Source organism: Ursus maritimus, unplaced genomic scaffold (assembly GCF_017311325.1).
Source record: "Ursus maritimus isolate PB19 unplaced genomic scaffold, ASM1731132v1 scaffold_15, whole genome shotgun sequence".
Lineage (NCBI taxonomy): Eukaryota > Metazoa > Chordata > Mammalia > Carnivora > Ursidae > Ursus > Ursus maritimus.
The window spans coordinates 21,474,027-21,501,213 of record NW_024423897.1 but is presented as its reverse complement, the minus strand read 5'-3'; the positions used below and the strand labels follow the sequence as shown (position 1 = coordinate 21,501,213).

The window sequence follows — 27,187 nt, the reverse complement described above, 5'->3', positions numbered from 1 at the left end:
ATAGCAGTTGAAGACATGTATTGTGTCCAGGTTTAAAACTTATTTGGAGGCCTCTGAGGTACCTACTATATTTTAGTCTTGGGAGTAGAACTTGGCTGTTCAGGTTCTTTTTTTCTTTAGGTAGCCATTTTATCTGTGCCCAATATGCTAAGTAGCAAGATGCCCCACTGGGGATTTACACGCATCTCATTTAACTGTCATTAGTGCTGAAAATACTATAGTAGATTAAGTACTGGAAGATTGGACCATGAAAGTACGAAATATGAACTTTAAGTGTTCTGAAGTGCATTGTGGGAACATCAATTTTTTAGCTTTTTACATGCCATTCAGGCATGTTGAGCATGGTACACCTTTAAATGAGGTAGAAATAAACCGAATATGGAAACAGTTGAGTTTAGCAAACTGCTTATTTGATACTTAAGGACTAATTTTTAAATAAGATTTGGGGAAGTTTCATTTGCAGGGTAGGTAATACCTATTGCCCCACAATATTCTTTCTAAAGAACTACCTTGCCTAAGAAAGGTAAATTGTTCTGAAAAAAACAAAAATCTATTCCTTCTACATAATTCCAGTAGCAATGACTTGATTAAAAACCAGTGATATTTCGTTCCTTATTTTTTTCTATTCATATTTGGCTTCTCCCCTGCCCCCCATACCCTTTTTTCTTGTGGACATGATCTCATGGTTTGAATAGGGAAGTTCTCTCTAGGTTGGGAGGAGTTGTTTCAGATGCAGCTAAGAAATAAAAAGAACATACTAGACTGTATTTTCCTTCTAGGTCAGCTCTGTTTAATATTTCAGATCACAAAAGGTAATAGTATTTGGACCACAAGCTCTCCTTTAGAAGCATGTTCATTGTATTAAGTATTGGCTTGATAGTAGACAAAGCTACAACTTTAGCAGTGACTTTTTAGAATCACTATAGAATAGTGAATTCACTGCAGAACCATGACTTTACCATACCTCTGTTACCCCTTTCTAGTGCGTACCTAGCACAACTAAATGCTTAATACTTGGGTTGAATTGATGCCCTTGAAGATGCGAATATCTAGTGGGTGCCATATCTGCCTCTTAGATGAAGGGAAAGATAAGTTCTCCCAAAATAAGTACAGGAAATCTGAATTAGGCTGGAAGTGTCTGGAAGAAGATAGAATGAGCTGCGCTGCCCATGAAGGGATACTGTGTTGATTGGTCTTTTAGAACTGCCATGTTCCAGAGTCCTGATCTCTTATTCTTCTTTTAAGGTGGTTATGATGTACTCCAAATCCATCTTTTCAAACATGCCTACCATTCATTACAATTCAGCCAAACAGATAATCACTGTACCTTGTATATGCCCCTTATTTTTTACCTCCATGTTTTTACTCACATTGTTCCTTTTGCTGAAGTACTCTTCCCCATCCATCAAAGCCTCCTCTTTAAGGTACTACTGCTCAAATGGCCCGTAAGCCTTGAAATGTTCCCTGGTTTATTTTCTGCCTGCTCCACGGCACCCTCCTTTCTCTGTTACTATTTTCTGCCCTCATTAGTGATTATTTTGGCATTGTATCATCCCCTCCTATATTGAAGGAAAAGAGGCTGTGTTTTATTCGGATGCCCTGCTTTTAAGGCATACTGCCCAGCCATACTAGATTTAATAGGCAGGTGCAAGGGAGGTTAAAAACAAAGCTGATAGACCGGAAGGAGGATACATATTCTAGTCCTGACTGACACCAGTTGAGACCTGTTCCCTGAGCTTCCACTTGTTACTCAAACCTTGAAAGGCTGAGCTGCTTTCTCCAGGCTGGGACATTTCAAAATGTCATCTAAAAGCAGGTCTATAGCAGTGACCTGGAGACTCACTGAATCTGACTTGAGGTCACTAAATAGGGTCCATTCAGAGTGCCCCTTTCCTCACCAGCGTCCAAAGCTGCACAGAAGGAGCTGCCCTGGTCCTCAGAGGAATAGCTAAGACATTCCTGGTGTCACTGCTGTAGCTTCTGGATACAACTGAAGAGACGTAGATGAAGCCAGGTGGGACCTAGGAAATGTAGTAAGCAGAGGCCTTGTCCCGTGAGCTCCTGTCTGGCTAATTAGCACACATCAGTTATGCAGGGGATTAAGTCAGGAACAAAAGGACTTGGAGACAAGCTGCAGTTTCTACTTAGAATAATTTTTTGTGGGGGAGGTGTATGTTCATATATTTCCCTATAATTTCATTTTCCCACTTTATTTCCAGAGACTGGATGGGAATAAAGAACCATTAGAAGGCCCTCCTTTACTGGAACATTGGTCAGCCTGCCATTTTCCATACTCTTGTTGCAATGGTATCTCATACGAAGAGATGCTCCCACTTTACCTGAATACCTGCCTGAAGGAAGTGGTTTACCTGTGTTAACCCTTTGAAAGGTGGGTGAGACCACGGTTATGTAAATCCAGGTAGCAAACTGCTGTGGAAAATAACCCTTTGTTTTAGGGTTTTAGCTCAAATGTCCTGTTCCGCATGAGAACTTGGATTGTCCCTGTGAGATACCATTTTTCTGAATTCTGTCTGCCTCCGTTGTCACTGTATCTTCCCTTGAATGAGTCACTGCACTAAATTTTTAGTAAGTTCTTTAGTTAGGGACGGTGTTTATAGTCTTGTTCCTGTGCCTCGGCATTGTCTGTAGTAGGTTCTCAGTCAAGTGGATGTTTTAAAGGAATTCCGAACTTACGAAAGACTTCCAGAAAAAGTCTAGTCCCTACTCTTGATTCTGGCCAAATCCAAGCCATTCCAGGCACCTAGTGCTCTCATGCAGGACTACAAACCAGCGTTTTCTCACTATCCTCCAAATGGCATATATTCTGTCCTGCCTCGTTGCTTACTCATTTTATTCTATTCCACAGTTCTACCGCCAGAAAATAGCCCCATATCAACTCTAAATCCCTCATAAGCCCAAAACTAGATTAGTAGGCTCTCAACTTTTAAGGTGGGCTGATAGATTTGTATTGTTTATATCCATGTTCTCAGAAGAGGAAGGCCACGATTGTCTTGTTTGTTTTCCCTCTCTCGCTGGCTGGCCCTCTCTCTGTCAAATAAATAAACAAAATCTTTTTAAAAAAAAAAAAAAAGATCGTATTCCTTGGCATTTAAACAGATTATAGGAGCGTAAATTTTTGTATAAGTAGAATGTACCAAGGCAAAAGGGTCCATATTTCTTAGCAGTTAAAAGATTCATTTAAGTTAAAATGAACTAATAAACACCTATATACTTTTTTTTTTTAATGACAGAGTAAATGACCACATCAATCACCTGATTTTGTACTCAATAATTTGGGAAGATAGAGCTTTTTACAGGGGAGGGGTGACTAAGGTCACAGAGGGCCAAATAATTTGTTGAAGGTCAAAAACAGGTAAGTGAAAAAGGTAAACACATATGCCTACTTCCAAAAGTTAGCTTCCTGTTGTCTATAGAATCATATCTGAACTTTGGCAAGACTTCGACTTGGGCTAATAAACTTTCTGAGCCTCGGTTTCCTCATCTATAAATTGAGATCTGGGCCATTGTGGGAATTACATTATGTAATTTAGCAGATTGGATATAGTAGGGGCTCAATAGCTGCCTTGTGATATTCAGGGTTCATTCACAGTCTTTTACTAATCTACATGTAAGTGACAACTGTTTGCAGATCTGTATGTGCTTTCTATGTAGGCAGTATTCAAATGATACTTGGGTGAAAGGGATGTAGATGCTTGATGAGTGGAATCAGGGCTAGAATTTAGGTCTCTTCAGTGCATGTATAAGCTCTGAGGTAAGCACAGAGGGGCTAGTCCTGAAATGTCAGTGAATAGGCTGCCCTGTGGATTTGGCTTTTGGGGAGACAGCCTCAATTCTGAAAGCAAGCTCTTGGATGACCTCTTCTGGCAAACAGAAGCAGATGTAAGAATTTCTGGGAGGGGCGCCTGAGTGGCTCAGTCGTTAAACCTCTGCCTTTGGCTCAGGGCCTGATCCCGGAGTTCTGGGATTGAGCCCCACGTCGGGCTCTTCCACTGGGAGCCTGCTTCTTCCTCTCCTACTCCCCCGTTTGTGTTCCCTCTCTCGCTGGCTGTCTCTCTCTGTCAAATGAATAAAATCTTAAAAAAAAAAAAAAAAAAGAATTTCGGGGAGACTGAGATAATGACAATGCTTTACATTGTTTACAGTGGGGGGTGGGGTTAATACCTATGATGTCATTTTATCCAGCCAGTGGACCTGTGACGTGGGTGTTATTGTCCCCAAATACATAAAGAAGCTGATTGCGTGCCTATAGTGGTTGCATCTTCACCTTCTTGGAAGCTAGTGCCCTTTCTGCTGCACCAGAAAACCACGAATGGGTATAGAGAGGAAAACGGGGAGGGTAATATGACAAGTGGGACCCCCTTAAGTCTAGGGGAAGTGCTCTTGTTTTTTTTTCAGCAGCTGAAAGACAACTGGAGAAGTGGCTTTAAAAGAAAACTGCTGCTGGGGGAAACCCTTCAAGGTTGACGAATTCAGTGCTTCTGTTGTACAGATAGGAAAGCTGAAGCTTGAAGGGGAAAATATGTAAGAATTTTACAGGGACCCTGTAGTAGCCATCATATACAATCACCATTTCACTGTACTTGCGTCATCACACATGTATCTATTCTACCGTAGGATAGGAAATGACGGGTTTACAGTGTGGTTTCTATGTTATTATGGGAAATCAAAACTTGTCTTTTTTTTTTTAAGTCTATTAATTCTTAAATCTGGAAACAAGAAAAAAAGTTTCCGTCTGTGATATTCTCATTAATTCCAGGGCCAGATGAAGAGAGAGTGAAGATCATTTGTCATAATGTCAACCTATAAACGTCTTGAAGAGATTCCATTGATATAAAGCATAAATATATCCTTGCTGGGAAAAATAGGAGCAGTGTTTTCTGGTTATAAGGAGTGTTTGTTGGAGCTACAGGAGTGTGGAAGCAATTTCAGAAGCATCATTGCCAGGGTGAGGTTTTGTTTGGGGGTGCGGCATGGAGTGAGCTAGCCCACGTCCAGCCACATCTGCTATAATCTTTTTTCTTTTTATTAGTATAGCCTAGCTAATGATATGAATTGAGATGAATCTCTCTTGTGGTCTGGAGCAGTCCCACATGTTCTGCCTATAACTGCAGCTAGCATAATGGACAAATAGGGGGAAATATTCTTAAATCTTGCTGGAAGTTTCTTGTTATGATTAAATTGTATGTGTGGGGAAGCAGACTGGGAGGGGACTTGGAGTCATTGGAGTTACTTTCCTAGGGGTAGCTCACAAGTTCTGCTCTGATGTGTTTCTCTTTGATTCTTCCAGAGGCTCTTGCAGAGAGAACTCAGCTGCTATGGGAAATGGGTTAAGCCTTCACAGGACATACATGCTAAAGTACCAGAGTGGAATGTTGTCCTGGTGTTTGATGGGATGCTCAGGTGAGAAGCCGGTCTGAGAGGCAAGTCCATCAGCGCTGTGAAACACCTTGTCTTTCATGGCCAAAAACCCCACCAAAACAAAACAATTAAGATTGTAATCTCCTTGAGGGCCAAGACTTTCCTCTTTCTTAACCTCTCCCTACCTGCCCACCAAAAGGCCTGGGATGGGGTTCCAAACTTGACCCCAAAACGGGGAAATAATGAAACCTTCTCTAACACATGGTATATACCCTTCTCTTTAGCCCATCAGAGTATCCAGGGTTTGCCTTTGAAAAATCTCCTTCAGCTTCCTCTTTTTACAGGGTAGTGGGCAGGCCAAGAAAGGCCAAGTAGCTTACCTGTGTTCCCGTGGTGAGCCTGAGGGAACACCAGAACAAGGACTCACTTCCTACTGAACTCCGTCTACCTCAGAAGGTAGGTGTGTTTAAAGAGGATACTGAGTTTCTGAAATTGCTTAAGAAAGCAGTGGAATCTGAAGAAAGGCAGGCCAAAAACCAGGCCATGCAGGGAATCGTGCAGCAGGGCACATGTAGGAACGGGAGGCCCATTATGCCTGCATCTGTGAGAAAGCAAATGCCTTCTGTCCCCATGTTAGTTAGTGGGTACTGCTCTGTAGCTGGTTAATGGCCTTATGTAGAACGTACTTTTCACCACTGGGCTCTTGAAGGGTATATTTTTGGCTTGCCATTCTTTAGACTCTGACTTTCCGACCCAATGTTCCAATGGAAATTTTCCAGAACAATGAAATTTCAAAATGCACAGGCAAGAGGAAGAATAGACATCGCAGCCTTAAAACAAATGAGACAGGAGCTACTATGTCCATTCCAGCCCTCCCACCCTCCGCCCCCTCAGAAATAACCCAGCACCTTCTGGAAGCGTTCCGTTTCACAAAATGAGATGCACAAACTGATGAGACAGGATGTGCTGGCAGGGGGGCAGTGGGAGGAGGTAGGGGAGAGCACAAGAGGGAGAAGTAATGGTCTGGATGCTAGCTGAAGAAGCCTTAATGATTCTAAAAATTATTAGGCAATAATTTCTACTTTGGAACTCATTTTGCTGCTCTAAAGAATGATAAAGCACCTTAATTATTGCTTTAAATAACCACACAGCTCCATCAAAACAGCATGTAGTAGCACCCACGTTTGAGCAAATCTATCGCCTGCCATTGCTGTCCTTACAGCTTGAGAAATCCTGAAGGCAGCAGCGGGAGAATAAGTTGGTAGCGGCATCATCTATTCTGGGCCCTCCAGCTTCTAGATTAACTTGGGCGGGGAGGGCAGCAGTTCAGGATTTTTCAAAGTTCTCTATTTCTGCCAGGATTTCAACCTGTCCAAGGATATTCTTATTCTTTGGGATTTCAGGATCCTGTGAAACCAAAGCCTTTCCAACATGTCCTTTTCCTTATACCGATAAAAGTAGTTAAACAAGCCGGCTCAAACAAAACAAGGCGAATTTCTTTTACTCCTTCCTTTGGTCAGGATAAGCTCCTGTTTCTGGCTTCGTAGAGCTGCAGGAAAGTCAGAAGGTTCTCAATTCAAATTTCTGGAGTTGGTTTCTGAGAGAAGGGGCTTAGTGGAGGAAGAAAAGATATTCTGTTTTAAGAACATGCTTGTTTAGCGAATTTTTGGTCTGGTCGGTTCCTGAATTAAAGATGCTTTATATCAGAGAGTAGAGGCCCATTTGACCTTCCTCAGCAGACCTTACCAGCCCCTCAGAGTGCAAGCTTTCTAGTCGGTCTGAGAAACACAGCCCGTAGAGAAAACCTGATCTTGCCCGCCTCTTCGGAGTTGGGGTGGGGGGTGGGCAGAAGGTACAGAAGGTGCTTGTGGAATAAATCTTATAACTTCCAGAGTGGTACTCATTGTCCCTGGGCTGGGATTCCAGTCAGACGGGGGGCGGAGTGGCTCGACCCCAGTTCTNGAGCCGACACACACTGCACCTCAAGCCCTTCTCTTGCCCGCTGAGTCTACTAAGGAGGCAGTTACGCACGTGACGAGAGCTCCGCTCCCTTCAGTTTCAGCGTGTGGCAGTTACCTAAGGAGTGTCGTTTTCACAAAAGACTGACTTCTCCCTGATGCGGGCAGCTTAGCTGGGGCACTGGTGTCGCAATCTGATATCATGGAGCCTCACAAAACACAGTCTCTTTTTAATGATGCCTGTAACAACGTGTACTTAAAAAAAAAAAAATGTGTACTTTGAAGGAAAGGCACCAGCTCCTGTCATACTTATTTTCTCCCTAGTATGAAAAAATAGTCTGTGAAAAATATTGATAGGTCTCTTACAGGGATACATTTCTTACTTATTGACAGCTTAAAGGAAGAAGTAATTTGGATCAGATGACCGTCTTTAATCTTTCTCTCTCTGTCTCTCACACACAGACTCCACATCTTTCTATTCACTGCTGTCCTTGGTCACTCTCTATAGCCTTAGCCAAGAATGGACTCTCAGTGTTTGAAAGGACCAGAGGGTGGCAGAGCTGAGCCATGTCTTTGGGCTGCTCTTGAAACTAACGTAGGTGAGAAGTCACTGGTGTCAGTATCTATCTGCTTAGTGAATATTTCTTAAATCTGACTCCTAGGAATAGCTGCGGTTTTGGAGGTGGGTGAGCTCACCTGATCTGATCTGTACCAGTATCCAGTTCCATCTCCCTGCGTAAATACGGGGCTAGCCAGGTAGAGCTTGAAAACCACTAACCCACCCATGACGCCTCCTTCAGTTTTCCCCTACCGTAACGTTTGGCCTATGTAGTCCCAAAGTGTGATACCCTCTGTGCACAAACTGAAAAGGAAATTAAGAAAGCATTGTCCTGTATTTTGGAGCCACCTAAAAAATGTTTTGGCCTAAATTATCTAGTTTGATTTTGTAAATAATGATAAGATCCGTGTAATTTATTGCTAAACCCTTCCTACATTATACATTAATGACGATGCCTTCTCTTTGAGCATGCTCCATTTCTAATTCACAGTGGTATTTTTGACTTTATCATTGATGTTTTTTTCCCACCACTGCTCATCTTTAATAAAGTAGAGCAAAAAGAAAAACAAATATGCAAATGTTCCAGAGAAGAAAGACTGTTGACGAGGATTGTGTGGGTCCATGTACATGTGCATATATATACGTGCACGCCTATCTAGAGGGTTCAGAAATCAAAGTGACATTAAACTTTTCATTGTGTAAACCCCGTTCAAGCACGGGGGACAGTTAGAGCTGGAAGGGGTTAGAGATCTGTACCACTCTCCCCATTGTTTTTGTAGAGGAACTAAAGCTAAATCATTTACCAAAGGTTCCCCAACACATTAGTGATAGGACTAAAATTCAGATTCTTTTCCACTATAATGTACCACTCACATTTATTTTCCATGAGGAATACCAAGTCTGGAATAGTTGGAGCAAAGATTTCAGTGACCTTCCCCCTCTGTGTCTCAAAAAGATGATTCTATTGTCTGTTAGATACTTTTGACTAGACCTGGCAGCTCCCAATGGGCCCACAAGTTGAATATGGTGGCAGAAGTTCAAGGACCCAGCAGAGGTTGGGCAAATGGCCCAGTGATTTCTCTGTTTCGGAGAGATTCCAGACACCTCATACGAGGAGCCCAGTTTGAAATCTGCAGCTACTGCTGTTCGAATGGAGGCAGAATGTCTTGGAACAATTGGTACCGTCTTTAGTCCCTGACAGAGGCCTTTGCTGCCTGGTCACGTAGACTTCAGACATTCTGAATTTAGTCCAGTAATGAGTAAACTAGAGAAAAGGGCTTTAATTTTTTTTTTTAATTAAAAAACGATTTTCCCCTTAAAGTGAATAAAGTGCTAGTGATAGGGGCAAATAGCTTCTCCAGTGGCTCCTGTGCCATTGCAGAATCGTGGATTTCCTCCCTTAAATAAAGTGAATGTCGTGCTGATAGCAGTTGAGAGACTGATACTCCAGGCTTGAACTGCCTGTACTTGTTCAGATCCCTCTGTTTCACTTTTCCTCCTTTAGACAGTTTGTGGTGGGGAAAAGGATAAAAAGGATAGTCGTGGATGAGAGATTCCCACTCAGGATTCCAGGTTCCATCCCACATCATCCAAGGCTATTATTATACAATTTAATTTTCTGGTCTACACATGCCAAGAGAAGGGAAGGCAGTGACTTACTAACCTTGACCCTGGATGTAAACAGTTTTTTCATCTAAGCCTCAAAGCTAAATCCTTTTTTGGCTGCACAGTGCATTTTCTTCACCCAAATCGCGCTAGGTCCCTGGCTTGGCTTGGTGCTTTGGGCCTCTAGAGGTATTAGATATTGTGCCACAGGGAATGGGAGAAATTCCCCTAGGGGATGGGGCTTTAGGGAAGAGTTAGGCTCCCAGTGTCTCTGTTCTCTCCTCCCCCACACTGGGGATACTCTAAAAGCCCCCGTGAAACCCCAAGCTTCAGGACAAACCAACCGTCTACTGTGCCCCACCATCTACCACTACTTTGATCCTAAGCCAAGACACTAAAGTGCAAAGGAAGAGATGCAATCCAGTATACTGGTCACAGGCCACAGCAGGGAGCATGCCCCAGACAGCAGTGCCATCATTTCAGGCATGGTGCTGTTGGCAGAGGACACAGGCTACTGGAGGCTACTCCTGTCTTTAGTACTATGGTCCCCATTGCAGACCTTCCATCAGTGAACATCTGTGTCCTTCAGCAGGGTCCCCCACCCCTCACAATTTATTTCATAGTCCCTCTCCTTTTTTCTGGAGTGCCCTAGCTAACCTGGGATAGTTCTGGCACTTCAGAGTTGGAAAGAAATATTTGTTTAACTTTCCTAAATGTTAAAGCTAAGCAAAGCACCAAAAAGGAAAACAAAAAATAGTTATAAAAATATAATGGGGTCATTCCCCCCACGCTTCCCACATTATTTGTAGCATATGAAATGTCAAAATATAATGAACAGACTTCCTAAACATCACTCTCTCTTCCCACCCGTATATATCTGAGCTGCAGCAGCCTCATTACTACCCTTTCACCTCTCAAAACTTCACTCTGTAGAACCACTGTATAATAAATCTACTTCATCCCACTGACCCCACCTTCCCAATTATATACCCACTTGCAATTCCAAAGAGACTCTCCAAAAAAATAGACATTTGAAAAAAGTGCATCTGTTCATACTCAGTCTATCTGCATATTATTTCTTGAGATTATTACTTTTTTTTTTAACCATAAAAAAGATTGCATATTGGCAATATAATGGGAACACCGTGGCGGCCATTTCTGGGTGGCAGTGGAGGGTAAGTGGGGTGGGTGTTGAAGCACAGAAGTGAGAGGGCTCAGAGAGGGGCAGGTGTGGTCCTTAGCCTTGAGACCTGAGGATTGAGGTGGAGTTATCTTGATTATCAATCCTTGGGCCTCTGAGATGTCCCATCTCCTTAGTCCTTCCCTCTCTTCTCTCCACCTTTCCACATTTCCACTACCCATGGCCAGGCCGTATAACCCTCTTGGAGCAGAGGTGGGATGGCTTTTTGGCATGTGTCCACCCGGGCCAGTTTGAAGACAGGAATGGCATTTGGAGGGCTGTGATATGGGACACACGCCAGAGCAAGCTTATTTGTGACTGTTTCCACTCTGGGAAAAATTGTCCATCACTTCTGTGACTTTAAAAATTTAAGCAGTTACTAGGTTGGTAGGTTTAGAAACAAATCTTTTGTTCTTGCAGTTTTGCATTAATATTAAGCATGAATATATATATCATATATTACATTGCTTTCCTTCTGCTCTGGGGCAGACTGCACTCTCCTTCCAAATAGGAAAACTGCACAGCCCATGGACTTGAATTTCTGAAAGCTGTTATTCCCCCACTCCCTACCCCCCCACCCCTAACCCTCCCCTTCCTCCCGACCCCTCAGCTCCTATATTAGAAAAGCCCCTCCCTCCCCCCCTCCCCGCAGCCCACCCACGGTTAAATAGATAGTGCCACATTCTAAGATTCATGCATCACTGCATTTTGCTATTGCACATAGTGCAGAGAAAGAGGGAATTGTGTGTGTGTGTGCCCTCTCCCTCTCTTCTCCTCCGCCTCCTTAGGCTCTCAGATTCCTGTGCTGTTCCCACCCCGCCCTCTCCCAGCCCCCCCCCCTCCATCCCAGACCCGTCACTGGTTGTGGACATCCTCCCTGCGGACGATCTTGTAGATGATCCAGTAGAACATGTTGAAGATGAGGAAGGCCATGGGGAAGCCAATGCGGGATATTTTGTCGATCTTCTTGGCCCTCTGGATGAAGAGTTTTCGCATCTCCTCCGGGGACTTAGATGGTGCGGGAGGGGGGTTGGTGGTGGTGTTGTTGTTGGCGCCTTTGACCGAGATGCCATCTTTGGCCTGCAGACAGGCTGGGCCCATCCCGTAGGCAGAGAAGTTGAAGCGGCCCTCTCCGGCCTCATCCTCCTGGAATAGATTCAGCATGGGGCTCTACTTAAAATAAGACAGGGGCTGGGCACCCTCCCTGCAAGGCACTCCCCTGGGGGCCAGGCCGGGCCCATCTGGTTCTCCCTGCCTCCCTGCCTCTACCATTCCAGGTTTCTGAAGGCTCTTAGGCTGGCTGGGGAGTTATGCCTTATAGAGGGGCGCCACTTGCACGCTGAAACAGATGCAAACCAGGGGATAGGAATGTGGCCTAGCATCTGCAGACCTATGTTCAAGTCTGGGTGGGTCACTTGCTGTCCGTGTGGCCTTAGGCAAGTCACTTCTCTCTTTGAGTCTCAGGTTTTTTTACTTTTCCTATAAATGGGGAAAGAGTCACCCCACTACATCAAAACGTTCTTTTGACCCTCAGAGGTTATAGATGAGCAGACATTCTAAATGATGTTTTGTTAGAAATCGAGGTGAGATCCCCTGCTTTGCCTCTGTTGCTTCCTTGCCCTCTTCCCCCACCCTATTCCCCAGTTGGTGTGTTCTCGGGCATGGTTTGAGGGGAGGGGGCGCACAGCCCAGGAGAGAGCAGATACTGTGGGCCTCAGCTCTGTTTCACACGCCGTCAGGGAAGCCACAGCTGCTTTCTCCCTCCATGTTCCTGCAGCCCGGGCACTTGTGACCTCAGACATAGCTCCGGATTAAGTTACTGTTCAAAGCCTTTCATCATTTGGCTCCAGTTTACCTTTACAGGCTTTTGCCCTTCTCCTTACCTTATGCTTTGCACACCTGCCAGTTTGGTTGCACTTTGCCAGTCACCCCTGGTGCATTTCTCTCTCTCACTGCCTTACGCTCACTACCAACATGCCTGCTGCCCATATTCTTCTAATTTCTCCCTTTCTCAGCTCATGGTGATCTTCTCCTGATCTGACTAATGGACGCGACACCGTTGTCCACTCTTATCATGTCTAACTTTGTGATCTTCCCATGTGAGCTCTGCGGTGGCACCGAGAGGCTCCGCTGAGCTGTGGATGCAGTGTGTGGCTCTGGGAAATTTGTATCGGCTCTCACTGTCCTCCTAAGGAGTGAGAGCCTATCTTCTGCTTGTTCCTGTGTAGGACAGGGCTGACAGAGAACAGGAGACACCGTGTAGGAGCCCCTTTCCTGCTCTGCTCCTGCCACCCTTGTTTGGGCCACCCCACGGGCTTGTTGTGACAACTTCCAGCCCAGTCTTTCTCCTGTCTCTGGGCTGGCCCCCTCAACCCAGCTGAGTTGTCATAACACACATCTCATTGGTCATCTTTTGCTTGAACTCTTTAATAGGCTGCCATTGGCTTCAGGATAATTAGCATCCTTATGTGGTGACCAAGGCCTTAGATGACCAGAACTCTGCCGGCCTCTCCAGTCTCATCTGTGCCATTCTCTCTCTGGCATTCTGTGCACCAGTCACCCTGAAATATTTACATATATTCAGAAGTGCCATGCTCCTTTTTTAACTGTGGGCCTCTGCTCAAATTGTTCTCTCTTCCTGGAACATACTCCTAACCTCTGCTTCTAATGCCTTCTCTTTCACTGAACTGATGTCTTATTCAGAAGTCTTCCCTGAGGGTAAGGGTGGACAAGGTGCTCCTGCTGTGCACTCCATGAGCTCCCTGTACATCCCTCTCTGTTGTTTTTTTAAAGCTCTTATCACATTATGTTTCTTTAAAAAAAAGATACATATATATATATATATATATATGTATCTTTATCTCTTGCAAACCTTTTTAATTTTAATTTTTGTTTTTTAGAGAGCAGGAGTGGGGGAAGGGCAGAGAGAGAGGAAGAGAGAGAATCTTAAGCAGGCTCCACACCCAGTGTGAAGCTGGATGTGGGGCTTGATCTCAGGACCCTGAGGCCGTGACCTGAGCCGAAATCAAGAGTCAGACTCGTAACCAGCTGAGCCACTCAGCCTTTCCACATTATGTTTCTTGATTAATGTCTGTTTCTCCCATTAGACTCTAAGCTCCATGAAGGCAAAGTCTTATTCATGTTCATTGCACCCTCAACATATGAACAGGGTTTCTGGACATAAGCTCAAAGCTCAGTAAATATTTGTTGAATAAGTAAATGTTTATGGTATATCTTCACTACTCCTAGCTTTCTTTCTTTTCTTTTTTTTTTTTTTTAAATGGGGTTGTATTTCTGGCACCAGGAGGATTTGAGATGTGAAAAATGCTCAAGAAATCTTTGGCAAAGGGTTGAATCTGGTCCAACACCCTCATTGCAGAAAGAGGGAAAGAACATGTGCTTGGCAAATAGATCTCAATAAATATTTGTCTATGAGTCGGGCAACAGTAGAGGGTTGGTGCCAGAACCAAGAAAAGGAGTTGGGGGCAGCTTGTCCAAATTACTGGACCTTGTGCCTGGAAGGGGGTCCAGGTCCAACTGTACTGCTTAGTCCTTGCTGCAGGATGGGGTGCTTGAACATGTTTTCTCGCCGGGCTCTAGTTATGCAAGGGAAGCACCAAATTAATTTTATATACAGCTTTGGGCGAACTATTCTCTGCCTTCCTCATCAATTAAACATGGGAGTGGAAGGGGTGGAGGTGTGGCCTGGAGGCCCCATCTACTTAGATGATCATCAATTTCACACTGTAGCCAGGAGAAAGGAAATTCCCTAGAAATGACAGGCGAGAGGCTTGCTATTCCTCTTCTCCCCAGCAGATGGCAGGGAATGAAAGCGTGGGGATGGAGCGGGGGCAATCTGGTAGTCTCTAGAACCCAGGGAGGTTGGGAGTGTGCCTGCCCAGTCAGGCTCGCAGATTTCCTAATAATCTGACTAATGAGGCCGGCCAGGGAATTTGAGGACCAGATGCTTTGTGCCCAACAAATGAGGTAACATGGGAGGATGGTGGGATTTGAGGAGCCCGGCCAAGATCACAGGCTTTGAGAAACTCAGGGATGGAGCTAGTTCCTTTTCACTCACCATCTGGGGCTGAAAACCCCCTCAGCAAATTTCCTGCTGAAGGGAGGTTTCTGCAGCCCCAGTTTATACACTGCTGATGCACAAGCCACATCCAGAGGGGTTTACTCCAAAGGAAGCAGTGCTTTACGGTGAACCCAATTCTGTGTCCTTGCAGTTTCTGACATTTGAGCCAATTTTCAGAGCCCTTAGGAACAAGGTCACACTGATTCAGCCACACACAAGGGGCCACGCAGAAGAAATGTGAGTGCAGAAATGAGCCAGGGCTGAAAAAATCTCCAGTCAGAAGGGAGGGTGGCAAAGCAGAGAATGCATTCCCTACCCCAGGGCAGTTCCAGTGCCCCAGTATCAGGCGGGATGTGAATCCAGTGGGACCAGAGGCTGTGACTTTTTGAGTGAAGATAAAAGTGTGATTTTTAAAATCTGGCACCTTATTCTAGACTTCTAAGACACTGCTAGTGAAATTAAAGACAGTTGCATGTTGAATTTGATCTCTGGGTACTGGTTTTTGACCTCTGCCTTCGGCTTCGTTCTTATTTGTGATCTAATAATTCGCAGGGCTATTTTTATCTGCTCCAGGATGGCAACATTGGTGAACAGATAAGCAACTTACAGTGTATGGTCAGTGGGAGCCATGGGACCTCCAGCACCTCCCCTGCTTTTGCCACCAGCACCTCTGTGATCCTAGTGACTTGCTCCTCCTTGCTGTTGTCATCGGCATGGGAGGAGTGAACAGGATGCCCTCTAAAGGGCTCTTTCAGCACTAACATGCTGTGAGAAAGCGAGGAGGGAACTGAGCCGGGATATCTGATCAAATCTGATAGAGGCTTTATTTACATTTCCCTTGGCCCTAGAGAAAGTTTAGTTTTCCTCTGGTGTGTAGAACTGGTAGGGAGTTGGTGAGGCTGGAGGTACTGTAGGCTCACCATACTGCACGTCTGCAGGGGCTCCATTTACATTTTAGTCTCTGCAAATAGTGCCCCCTGGAGTTGTGCAGTGCACAATCTAGTGGCCTGATGCTAGTCAAATATTATGGACATAGTCTCCCCAAATAAGTGTCTCTTCAACAAATGTATTTACCCTCCTTTAGCAGAGGAAAATGTAAAAAGCAGCTAGCTAGTGGGAAAAAAGTTATAATAAATTCCCAAGATTGTTATATTTGGTCAGTTCCTTGCTTAGATTATTTTAATAGTCAGAGGCTAAGTATCCATTGGGCACTAAGGACTAACACTAGAAGTCTTTTGAGAAATTCTGTCTGGCTTGCTGCACCTAAGATAGTTTTCTCTTCCAGTGCAGATTTAGAAAGGTGGTTATACCTGAGCTCCCATGGACATCTTCTGTCTTGAAATGTCTGCCTCGTGCCTATGGTAAACTGCTAGAAGTTAATTGAATCAGATTGCTGATGTTTAAGAAACACTGCGCTGATGGAAATCTGTGCATGTATAATCATTTTATTCCTTGGCACTTGTGTGGCAGGAATAAAACTTAAAGCTACTTCGTAATCTGATTTAATCCTCACCATAATCCCCCATTGTGCCAATTTAGTCCACTTTACAGATGGAAAAACTGGGCCCAGAAAAAGGTGAGCTTGAGGGGCGCCTGGGTGGCACAGCGGTTAAGCGTCTGCCTTCGGCTCAGGGCGTGATCCCGGCGTTACGGGATCGAGCCCCACATCAGGCTCCTCTGCTATGAGCCTGCTTCTTCCTCTCCCACTCCCCCTGCTTGTGTTCCCTCTCTCGCTGGCTGTCTCTGTCTCTGTCAAATAAATAAATAAAATCTTTAAAAAAAAAAAAGAAAAAAAAAGAAAAAGGTGAGCTTGAAGTCACATACTAAGTAGTGATAGAGAAACAGGGTCCTCTGATATAGCACTTGGTAGCTGGGTAGACAGCTGTTTGAAGTAGGTCCGCCTAAAGCTTGTAGGGCCTTGGTGTGTGGCAGGTATGTGGTATGGCCTGACAGGTCATAGTGTATGGCTTCTTCTTTGCCCTAATCTGTTGCTGGAAAAACTTCTGAGTAGGCTGTGACTGGAAGGGCTCCTCTTTGTTCATTAGTTTATCCCTTTGTCCATCGGTTCAGTAAATGCCTATAGCATGTTCACTGTGTGTCAGGCATTGTGTTAGGCACCAGAGACATAGCACTGAGCAAAAGTAGACCTGGTCTCCACCCTTACAGAGCTTATAATTCAGTGGAAGAGATAAGCACAAAACAACTACATCTTTGAATGTGCAATTATAAATCACAGTGAATGTTCAGAAGGAAGGAAACGGAGTTTTATTAGAGCATAACCTTTGCTAGCTCACACAGCATCCTTGTGCAGAATAGAAAAATGGCATCCCTCTTTTCTAGACATATGAATTAGAATCCCTTCCTCTGGCTGATGCAGTCCGTGCCAAGGCAGGACTTGGAGAAAAGTGCCTCGTAGGTGAGGGGGTCCGTGTAGGATACAGTCTGGATGGCCATACTTGACAGCTTTGCCTGAAAACCTCACTATAGGACCTATACCTTGACCTGGGTGTCAGGGAAGATGCCTCAGCTGAGAACTGGAAAATTAGTGGTTGGTTAACACTAAGCAAAGTGCACTGGGAGGGCATTCCAGGAAAGAACAAGACATCTGAAGTCCTATGTGTATGTTTGAGCAACAAGGGAAAAACTAGGGTGGTTGGTGCTCAGAGAGCAAAGGAGAAAGTGAAGATGAGGCTAGACAGAAAAGTGGGTTCTCTGATCTCCAGGGGAGAGGTCTTTTGGGGGAAATTATTTACAGACCAAGGTGTGCAACCAGTTTTTTCCCCGCAGATGGCACTCTCCCCAATGGCATTTGCTGGTTGGAAAACAGCCTCTGAGTTAGCAGAGGTTGGTGACTTTGTATAGCTGGTCAGCCAAGTAGTTCTTGATTCACACCCTCGTAAAGTGAGAGAACCCACTCTGGGGGAACATCTTGCGTGATGCTCCTTTCTTGCAAGTAGGAAGCAAAGGCCTGGCAGCTGGACATTCTACTCAAAGATCTTACCTTTTGTGGTACAATTCCCTTCTGGAACCAAACCCTTGGAAATAATGCAGCCTTGCAGAAAACACCAATAAACGTCTTTCAGCCTGCCAAGCTTCAGGGTCACAGCTAGTTATTATCTTAGCCCCGTCAGGGTTTGCTCCATCAGTTCTGTCTCAAGGTGTAACTGATCATTTCCATAGTGTTATGGGTGGAAGAGTAACTGCCTACAGACCCAACAAGATATTATTTATGGGAGGGAAAGTTAGGAGTTCTAGGACTTCAATCCTTATTTTATGTCTGCCTCACCCACTAAGAAGGATGGTCCAGTGAAACAAGTATCACAAGACAAGTCTGCCTGGAACTCTTTTGTTTACCACCAGCTATCCCTCCTTAGGTAGCTATCCAAAGGCCTACCTTGTGATGTCTTCGCTTCCTCCTGAATCGGAGCAGCTCTTTGTGCTGCCGAGACACAAAGTTGACAGCAGCATACTCAAGCAGGGCTGAGAACACGAAGAGCAGGCACACTGCCATCCAAATGTCAATGGCTTTCACATAGGACACCTGGAGTGGGGGTGGGGAAGAACACCGGGGCATGAGGGCAGGAAAGAATGAAATATCTCAATATTTCTGCTCCTCAGTAACTCCCCCATCACCCCCTGCTATTCCCTCCTCAACTGGGATATTAGGAAAGTACAGAGGAAAACAAGAAAAATGCACCAAGAAGACTGTACAAAACATTGGAGAAAATAGCATATGGTACCTAGAAGAGTAGTAAGGAGAGGTGGATGGTGTATCTAGCATCATCATTGAGTAAAACAGAATGTTGTGTTTAGTCTAAGGGTATTAGGAACAGAAGGGTGTGCCTAACATTAAAAGTAAACAGAGGATGTTAGCAAAAGTAGCAGAGTAAGATCTTCAAAAACTCTCTCCTCCATAACAGCAACGAGGACAACAGCAAAAATGGTCGGAATCAACTTTCTCAGAAGCTCTGTTAACCAAAGGCTAACAGCAATCTTGAAAGCATTTACTTAAAAAGTCAGCTGAATGCCAGTAAGAGCATCAAACTTTGTGGCATTAAAAAAAAAAAAAACAGCTTCATTGAGATAAAATTCATATACCATACAATTCACACACTTAGAGTGTACATTTCAGTAGTTTTTAATACATTCAAGATATGTGCAACATCATCACAGTCAATTTTGGAATGTTTTCATCACCTCCAAAAGAAATCTAGTAACTTTTAGCCATCATTCTTCTCCCTGTTCCCCCGATTCCTGTCCCCTCTCCACCATCCCAAGCAACCATTAATCTACATTCTGTCTCTATAGATTTCCCCATTCTGGGCATTTCCTATGAATGGAATCATACACCATGTGGCCTTTTATGACTAGCTTCTTTCACTTAGAGTAATGGTTTTAAGATTCATCCATGTCTATATATATATTTCATTCTTTTTTTAAAAAAGATTTATTTATTTATTTGAGAGAAAGAGAAAGCGTGCAAGTGGGGAAGGAGCAGAAGGAGAGGGAGAAAATCCCAAGCAGACTCCCCACTGAGCACAGAGCCTGCCTCATGGCTTGATCCCATGGCCCTGAGATCATGATCTGAGCTGAAACCAAGAGTTGGACGCTTAACTGACTCAGCCACCCAGGTGCCCCTATATTTCATTCTTATGGCCAAATAATATTTCATTGTATGGATCTACCACATTTTGTTGATCCAGTCATCACTTGATGGACATTTGGGTTGTTTTTATCTTTTGGCTCTTATGAGTAATGTTGCTATGAACATCTCTGTACAGGTTTTTGTATGGACATATGTTTTCATTTCTCCTGGGGCCTTGTGGTGTTTTAACTTGCCGAATTCCCATTCTCCTGTCCCCAATTCTGTGCTAGCCTTGAAAACCAACAGCCTGCAAGCAGAGTGAAAACCAGTATCCAGGCAATCAGTGGGTGGGGCAGAACAGAGTTGGAGCTTCTTTAAAGCCCCATTCCCAGAGAACTGTCATTATTTGGCCTGTCTTGTGGTTCGCTGGAAGACCTTACTCACAAGGAAGGCTGTCTTTATTTGACCTGACTTGGAACTGGCCCGGTGTGAACAGCCTTTTCGCTGGGGGCATCTGTTGAAAACAGTCAGTGACAATTGTTGAACATCACATCAGCCTGAGGCGTTACGTAAAGTTGAGGCAAAAAATAGGTTGATTAAAAAGCTTAAAAGGAAAGTCTGGGGGAATGAGAATTCCATAGGCGGCTTTAGAAAGCTTTGGCGTATTTCTGGGAATTGGTGTGCATGCTTAGGCCTGCTACTCAGGAAAGACCTAAGAAGGCCCCTTAGCTCTCAGCTCTGGCTCACCTTGACATACTGAGCAAGCTGCAAGTGAAGGGTAAGGCAGAACTGTAAACTGCCTCACTGAGGTGTGTCCTAATACATCCATAGAGCCCTAGGAAAAGGTTGGGAGATTTCTAGGTTCCGTGCATTTAAACAAATCTCTGTCTGATTTTAGCTAACCACCAAACTTAAGCGGAGACTTCAGTGACCCCACACAACAAAGAATACAGACCTTACAGCGTTAGTTCACAAGAGTTACTAAACAAACAGCAACAACAAATCTTGAGGAGGGAGAATCTGATTTCCAGAGATGCCACATTACATTATGTAAAACATGTAATTTGCAACCAAAACTTTTAAGATATGCAAAGAAATAAAGGGTGGCCCTGCAATGGACTAAATGTGTCCCCACCCCCATCCCCCATTCATAGATTGAAATCCTAATTCCACTGTGATGGTATTTGGAGGTGGGGCTGTTGGGATGTAATTAGATCATAAGAGCGGAACCCTTGTGAAGGGATTAGTGCCTTTATAAGAGGCCAGCCCACTGGCTAATTCTCTTTCCACCCTGTGAGGATATAATAATAATTTGATAGTTTGCAACTGGAAGAGGGTCCTTACCAGAACCCTGCTCTGCTGGCACCTGATCTCAGACTTCAAGCCTCCAGAACTGTGAAGAATAAATTTCTTTTATTTATAAGCCACCCAAGCTATGGTACTTGGTTATAGCAGCCCAAATTGACCAAGACAGGCCCATCCATAGAAAAAAAAAAGCAGTCCAAAGAAGCTGCCCCTCAGGAAGCCCAGGTGTTGGACTTAATAAAGGCTTTTTTTTTTCCAAATTTTTATTTTTTAAATTATTTTATTTTATTATTATTTTTTAAAGATTTTATTTATTTGTTAGAGAGAGTGCAAACAGTGGGAGCAGCAGGCAGAGGGAGAAGCAGGCTCCCTGCTGAGCAAGGAACCCAATGTGGGACTCCATCCCAGGACCCTGGGATCATGACCGGAGCCAAAGGCAGACGTTTAATGCAGGCGTCCCTTAATAAAGGCTTTAAATCAATTATTTTAAATGTGTTCAAAGAACTAAAGGAGACCTGTATAAACATCTAAAGGAAAGCATGAGAACAAAGTCTCACCAAACAGAACACAAGATAGAAATGATAAAGAACCAAATAGAAATTCTAGAGTGGAAAGATAACTGATTTGAAGAGTTCACTAAGGAGGATAAATAGCATATTTGAGCAGACAGAAGAAAGAATCAGTGAAGTTGAAGAAGAATCCGTGAACTCGAGGTTATCTTGTCAGAGGAACAGAATGAAGAAAAATGAGCAGAGCCTCAGAGACCTGTGGGGGACCATCAAGTACACTAACGTATGTTTAATGAGTGTGCCTGAAGGAGAGAGAGAAAGAAGCAGAAAGGGTATTTGAAGAAATAATTCCCCCAATTCCCCCAAATTTGAGGAAAAACACTAATGTGCACATCTAAGAAGTTCATGAACTCTTAGCAAAACTAAGGGCTCCACACCTACATACTTCATAATCAACTGTCAGAAGACAAAGAATCTTGAAAGTTGCAAGAGAGAAGCAACTCTTTATGTACAAGGGGTCCTCAATAAGAATGAAAACTGATTTTTCACTAGACTGATTATATACTTTTAATGGGGGGGGCGGGTAGAGATTATTAAAGCATAGGGACAGGACCCGTGGACATAAAGAGCTGCATTGTGATTGTAAGGAGTGAGATTTCTCATTAGAATCCAAGCAGTCTAATACAAATGGCTGACAGACACATGAGAGAATGCTCAACATCACTCATTATGAGGGAAATAAAAACCAAAACCACAATGAGATAGCACCTCACATCTGTCAGAATGGCTAAAATTAACAACTCAGGAAACAACAGATGTTGGCAAAGATGCGGAGAAAGGGGAACCCTCTTACACTGTTGGTGGGAGTGCAAACTGGTGTGGCCACTCTGGAAAACAGTATGGAGATTCCTCAGAAAGTTAAAAGTAGATATACCATATGACCAAGCTATTTATCCAAAGGATACAAAGATAGTGATTCGAAGGGACACCTGTACCCCAGTGTTTATAGCAGCATTATCAACAAGAGCGAAACTATGGAAAAAGCCCAAATGTCCACCAATTGATGAATGGATAAAGAAGAAGTGGTGTATACACACACACACACACACACACACACACACACACACACACCAGAATATTACTCAGCCATCAAAAAGAAATGAAATCTTGCCATTTGCAATGATATGGGTGGAACTACAGGGTATTATGCTAAGGAAAATAAGTCAGAGAAAGACAAACACCATATGATTTCACTCGTGTGGAATTTAAGAAACAAAGCAGAGGAAAAGAGAGGAAGGGAAGGAAAAAGAAAGTAAGATAAAAACAGGGAGGCAAACCATAAGAGACTCTTAACTACAGAGAATAGACTGAGGGTTGCTGGCAGGAGGTGGGTGGGGGGCTGGATGATGAGCATTAAGGAGGGCACTTGTGATGAGCAATGGCTGTTATATGTAAGTGATGAATCACTAAATTCTACTCCTGAAACTAATACTACACTATATGTTAACTAACTTGAATTTAAGTAAAATCTTGAAAGAAAAAAAAAGAAAGAAAGAAAGAAACCAAGCAGTCTAGAAGGCAGTGGGATGGCCTATATAAATGAGAAGACATCCTGTGTTTATGGATTGGAAGACTTGATATCATGAAGATGGCAACACTCTCCAAATTCATCCATAGACTCAGTGCATTTTTTAAAAAAAATTTTTGGTGGGCAGCAAAGGAAGATTTATTGAGTGATAGCAAAGTGATAGTACAAAGCTCCCAAGGAGGAGGGGACACGAAGGGGTTGCCCCAGACTCAGTGCATTTTTAATCTAACTTCCTTTGAACGGAACTTAAAATTCATATTTAGGTTCATATGGAAATGCCAGAGACCCAGAATAGCCAAACCAATCTTTAAAAAGAACAAAGTTGGAGGACTCACACTTCCCAATTTTAAAACTTACTACAAAGCAATGGTAATCAACAGTGTGGTACTGACATAAGGCTAAATGTATAGATCAGTGGAACAGAACCGAGAGTCCAGAAATAAACCCATACATTTATGGTCAGTTGATTTTTGACAAGGATGTAAATTCAATGCAGGCAAAGGATAGTCCTCTCAACCAATGGTGCTGCAGTAACTGGACATACACATGCAAGAGAATGATATCCCTCCCTCATACCATATGCAAAACGCAAAATGGATTAAAGGCCAAATTTAGGGCTAAACTACAAAACTCGTAGGAAAGAACATAGGTATAAATTTTTGTGACTTTGGATTAGGCATTCGTTTCTTAAATATGATACCAAAGCCCAAGCAACAAAAGAAAAAATAGATAAATGTTACTTCATCAAAATTAAAAACTTTTGTATATTAAAGGACGCTATCAACCAAGTGAAAAGACAGCCCACAAAGTGGAAGGAAATATTTGCAAATCATATCTTTGATAAGGGATTAAAATCCACAATGCACAAAGAACTATTAAAGCTCAACAATAAAAAGAGAAATACTTTTATTATAAATTGGGCAAAAGATTAGAATAGACATCTCTCCTAAGAATATATAGAAATGGCCAATAAGCACATGAAAAGAATGCTCAACATTATTAATCACTAGGAAAACGCAAACCAAAACCACAGTGAGGCAGATACTGCTTCACATCCATTAAGATGTTTATAATAAAAAAAAAGACATCAGATGATAAGAAGCATTGGTGAGGAAGTGGAGAAATTGGAACCCCGGTGAGATTATGAAGTGGTGTAGCCATTTTGGGAAATGGTTTGGCAGTTCCTCACAAAGTTAAGCATATAGTTACCATATGACCCAACATTTCCACTCCTAGGTAAGTACCTATGAGAGTTGAAAACATATGTCCACACAAAAACTTGTACACAAATGTTCAAAGCAGCATTATTTATAATAATCAAAAGTGGAAATAACCAAATGCCTGTCAATTGATGAATAGATAAGCAAAATGTGATTGTCCCATATAATGGAAGTATTATTCAGCCACAAAAGGGAATGAAGTACTGATACAATGTGCAACACAGATGAACCTTGAAAACATTATGCTAAATGGAAGTGCACATATTATATGATTCCATTTATATGAGATGTCCAGAATAAGCAGGTTCATGGAGGTTAAAAATAGAGTAGGGGTTGCCAGAAGCTGGTTAGAGTGGGGAATGAGGAATGAGTGTTGATGAGTTATGGGGGTTTGTTTTTGGGGTGATGAAAACGTCCTGGAATTAGATAGTGGTGAGGGTGTGCAACTATGTTAATTGCCACTGAATTTTATGCTTTAAAAAAAGTGAATAGAGAAAAACGTGAGGTTGAGTGTTAATAGCGTATGGAGCCAAATACTGGGTCTGGTGTTAACAATGAGTGGAGCAGAATGTTGAGTCTAGTGTAAATCATAAGTGAAAGAGGATGTAGCATCAACTCTTAATAGACAGTGAGGCAGGATGTTGAGTCTAACATAAGGAAAAGGAAGCAGATACATCTGCTGTTACAGTTGCACAAAGCAGAATGTGTTGTCAAGTGGTAACAGTAAATGGGGTTTGGTTTCAAGCATTTATAGTGAATCCAGCAGAATGCAAAGTCTAGTGTTAACAGTGCAAAGGGCAGATTATTGAGTTTTGTGTAAGAGTGAATAGAGGAGAGAGTGGTGTCTAGTGTTGATGGCAGATGAAGCCGAATGTCATCTCTCACATTAAAAGTTAATGGAACATGAAGTATCATGAAAACAAAAAACAGTGGTGAAATTGTTCTAGATTAAAAGAGTAGCCAAATACAGGGGCTCCTGGGTGGCTCACTTGATTAAGTGGCTGCCTTCTGCTCAGAGCATGATCCCAGGGTCCTTGGATCGAGCCCCATGTGGGGCTCCCTGCTTAGTGGGGAGCCTGCTTCTCCCTCTCCCTTTCCAGCTCTCCCTGCTTGTGCTCTCTCTCTCTCTGTCAAATAAATAAGTAATCTTAAAAAAATTAAAAAAAAAGAGTAACCATATACAATATGAATCTTGAGTGGATCCTTGATTGGATCCCTCACCATATTTACTGATGATGTTTTCTGACAATTGGGAAAATGTAAAGTTTATGTATTAATTGATATTATGGAATTATTTCTAATTCAATAATTATTGATATAAAATTGGTATATAATATATAAATATAGTTGATATAGATATAATTATTATTGAATTAATGTTAACTTTTTTAGATGTGACAAATATCATTGTGGTCCTTATTCCTTATTTAGAGATGGCTTGTCATGATGTCTGTAACCATCAAATGATTCAGCAAAAATTGTGTCTATCTACCTACCTCCCTACTTACCTACCTACCTACCCACCAACCTATCTATACAGAGAGAGAACTAAAATAAGTGTGGCAAGATGATAACAGTTGGAATCCAGGTGAGGGATATTAGAGTGATCATTGTATGGTCTTCTTTTTCTATATCAAAACAGAATGTTAAATGAAGCCTTAACTGGAAATGGTACAGGATGTTGTATGTAGCATAAGACTGAAGGGAGCAGAATATGGAGTCTGGCATTAACGGGAGAGCTGAATGTTGTGTCTGCTGTTGAGTGATTAAAGCAGAATGTGGCTCAAATGGTAGTCGTGAGCATAGTAGAACACAGGGCCTAACATTAAAAGAGAGTAAAGCAGAATGAGGCGTCAGGCATCCATAGTGAAGGCAGCAGAATGTTGTACCTCACATATGGGTGAATGGAGGAGTATGTGGTGTCTGGCATCAATAGTAAATGAAGCAGAACGTTATGTCTAGTGTTAAAAGTGAATTAAGCAGAATGTGAGGTCTGGTGTTAACAGTGAAAGGAACAGAACATTGCATTATTGTAAGGGTGACTGGTAGAGAATTAGTGTCTGATGTCAGTAATGAATGAACTGGAATGCTGTGTCTGGTGTTCGAAGAATGGAGCAGAATGTTGTGTCTAGCGCAGAGTGAATGGAGCAGAATGTGTATCTGGCTTTGATAGTGAATGGAGTGAAATGCTGTGTCTAGTGTTAATAGTGAATGGAGCAGAGTATGGTTCAAGAGTGAATAGTGAAAGTAGCAAAATGTGTGTTGAACATTAGAAATGTGAAAGAAGATTGAGGTATGGGCAGAAAGGGTTCACGTATGATGTTTGGAATGAGATTGCTATCTTACAAAGGACCTGCTTGCAAGCTTGGTCCTTGGTTGGCAGCTGGGAACTTGGATTTTGGGAATGTTCCCACTTTCCCTAACTGATAAGGATGCCTCACTGTGCCTAGACTCCCGGTACAAGCAATATGGATTGTGCTGAATGTTTGCTCTCCTTCTGGGAATCTGGAGTTTTGGTATGTGCCAGGTGCAGGGTGCCTATGTGACCAGCACCCAATAAAAACCATCCATACTGAATCTTAAATGAATCTCAAAACAATGTCTTTATCTCCCTGGGCAGAAATATCCCACCCATTGCCTTTTTACTGTTAGGGTCAGAATGTGCTCTGTGTGGTCCCTCATGGGTGGGAAAAAATAAGGAAGCCTGTAGATGGCTTTCTCCAGACCCTGCCTGTGTCTTTTTACTTTATCGCCTAGCTGTGTATTCTTTTTTTAAAGTTTTATTTATTTATTTTTAGATATTTTTATTTTTATATATTTTTTCAAGGATTTCTTTATTCATTTTGGAGAGAGAGAAAGTGAGAGAGAGAGTGCTCGAGCAGGGTGAGGAGCAGAGGGAGGGGGAGAGGGGAAGAAGACTCTGTGCTGTGCATGGAGCCCGATGTGGGGCTCCATCCCATGACCCTGAGATCATGACTTGAGTGAAACCAAGAGTCCCACACTGACCTGACTGTGCCCCCCAGGCCCCCCCCCCCGAGCTGTGTATCCTTAATGCAACACTATAAGAAATCTTAGCCATGAGTACAATGATATGCTGAGTCCTACGAGTTGTAACAGATCTCTGAACGTGGGGTGGTCTTGGAGACCCCCACCACAAAGCATCTACTGTTAGTGGTGAAAGGAGCGGGATGTTGTATTTAGCACTAAAAGTGAATGAA

At 43.1% G+C, this 27,187-nt stretch overlaps 1 protein-coding gene and 1 long non-coding RNA gene across 2 annotated transcripts in view; one reads left to right on the top strand and one right to left on the bottom strand.

Moving 5' to 3' along the window:
• Positions 1–935: 935 nt before the first annotated feature.
• On the top strand, positions 936–5,702 carry LOC103664569. Its single transcript, XR_569078.2, has 3 exons — positions 936–2,389; positions 4,778–4,966; positions 5,309–5,702. It is a non-coding gene; the product is annotated as an uncharacterized LOC103664569 (long non-coding RNA).
• A 21-nt stretch (positions 5,703–5,723) lies between these two features.
• Positions 5,724–27,187, bottom strand: part of GLRA1 (glycine receptor alpha 1) — a 102,429-nt gene continuing 80,965 nt past the window's right edge. Inside the window, exons 8-9 of the mRNA XM_040630616.1 lie at positions 18,157–18,303; positions 5,724–11,827 (exon numbers count right to left, since the gene is read on the bottom strand). Coding sequence (XP_040486550.1) covers positions 11,537–11,827; positions 18,157–18,303 — 438 coding nt within the window. The 3' untranslated portion in view covers positions 5,724–11,536. The remainder of the gene's footprint in view (positions 11,828–18,156; positions 18,304–27,187) is intronic.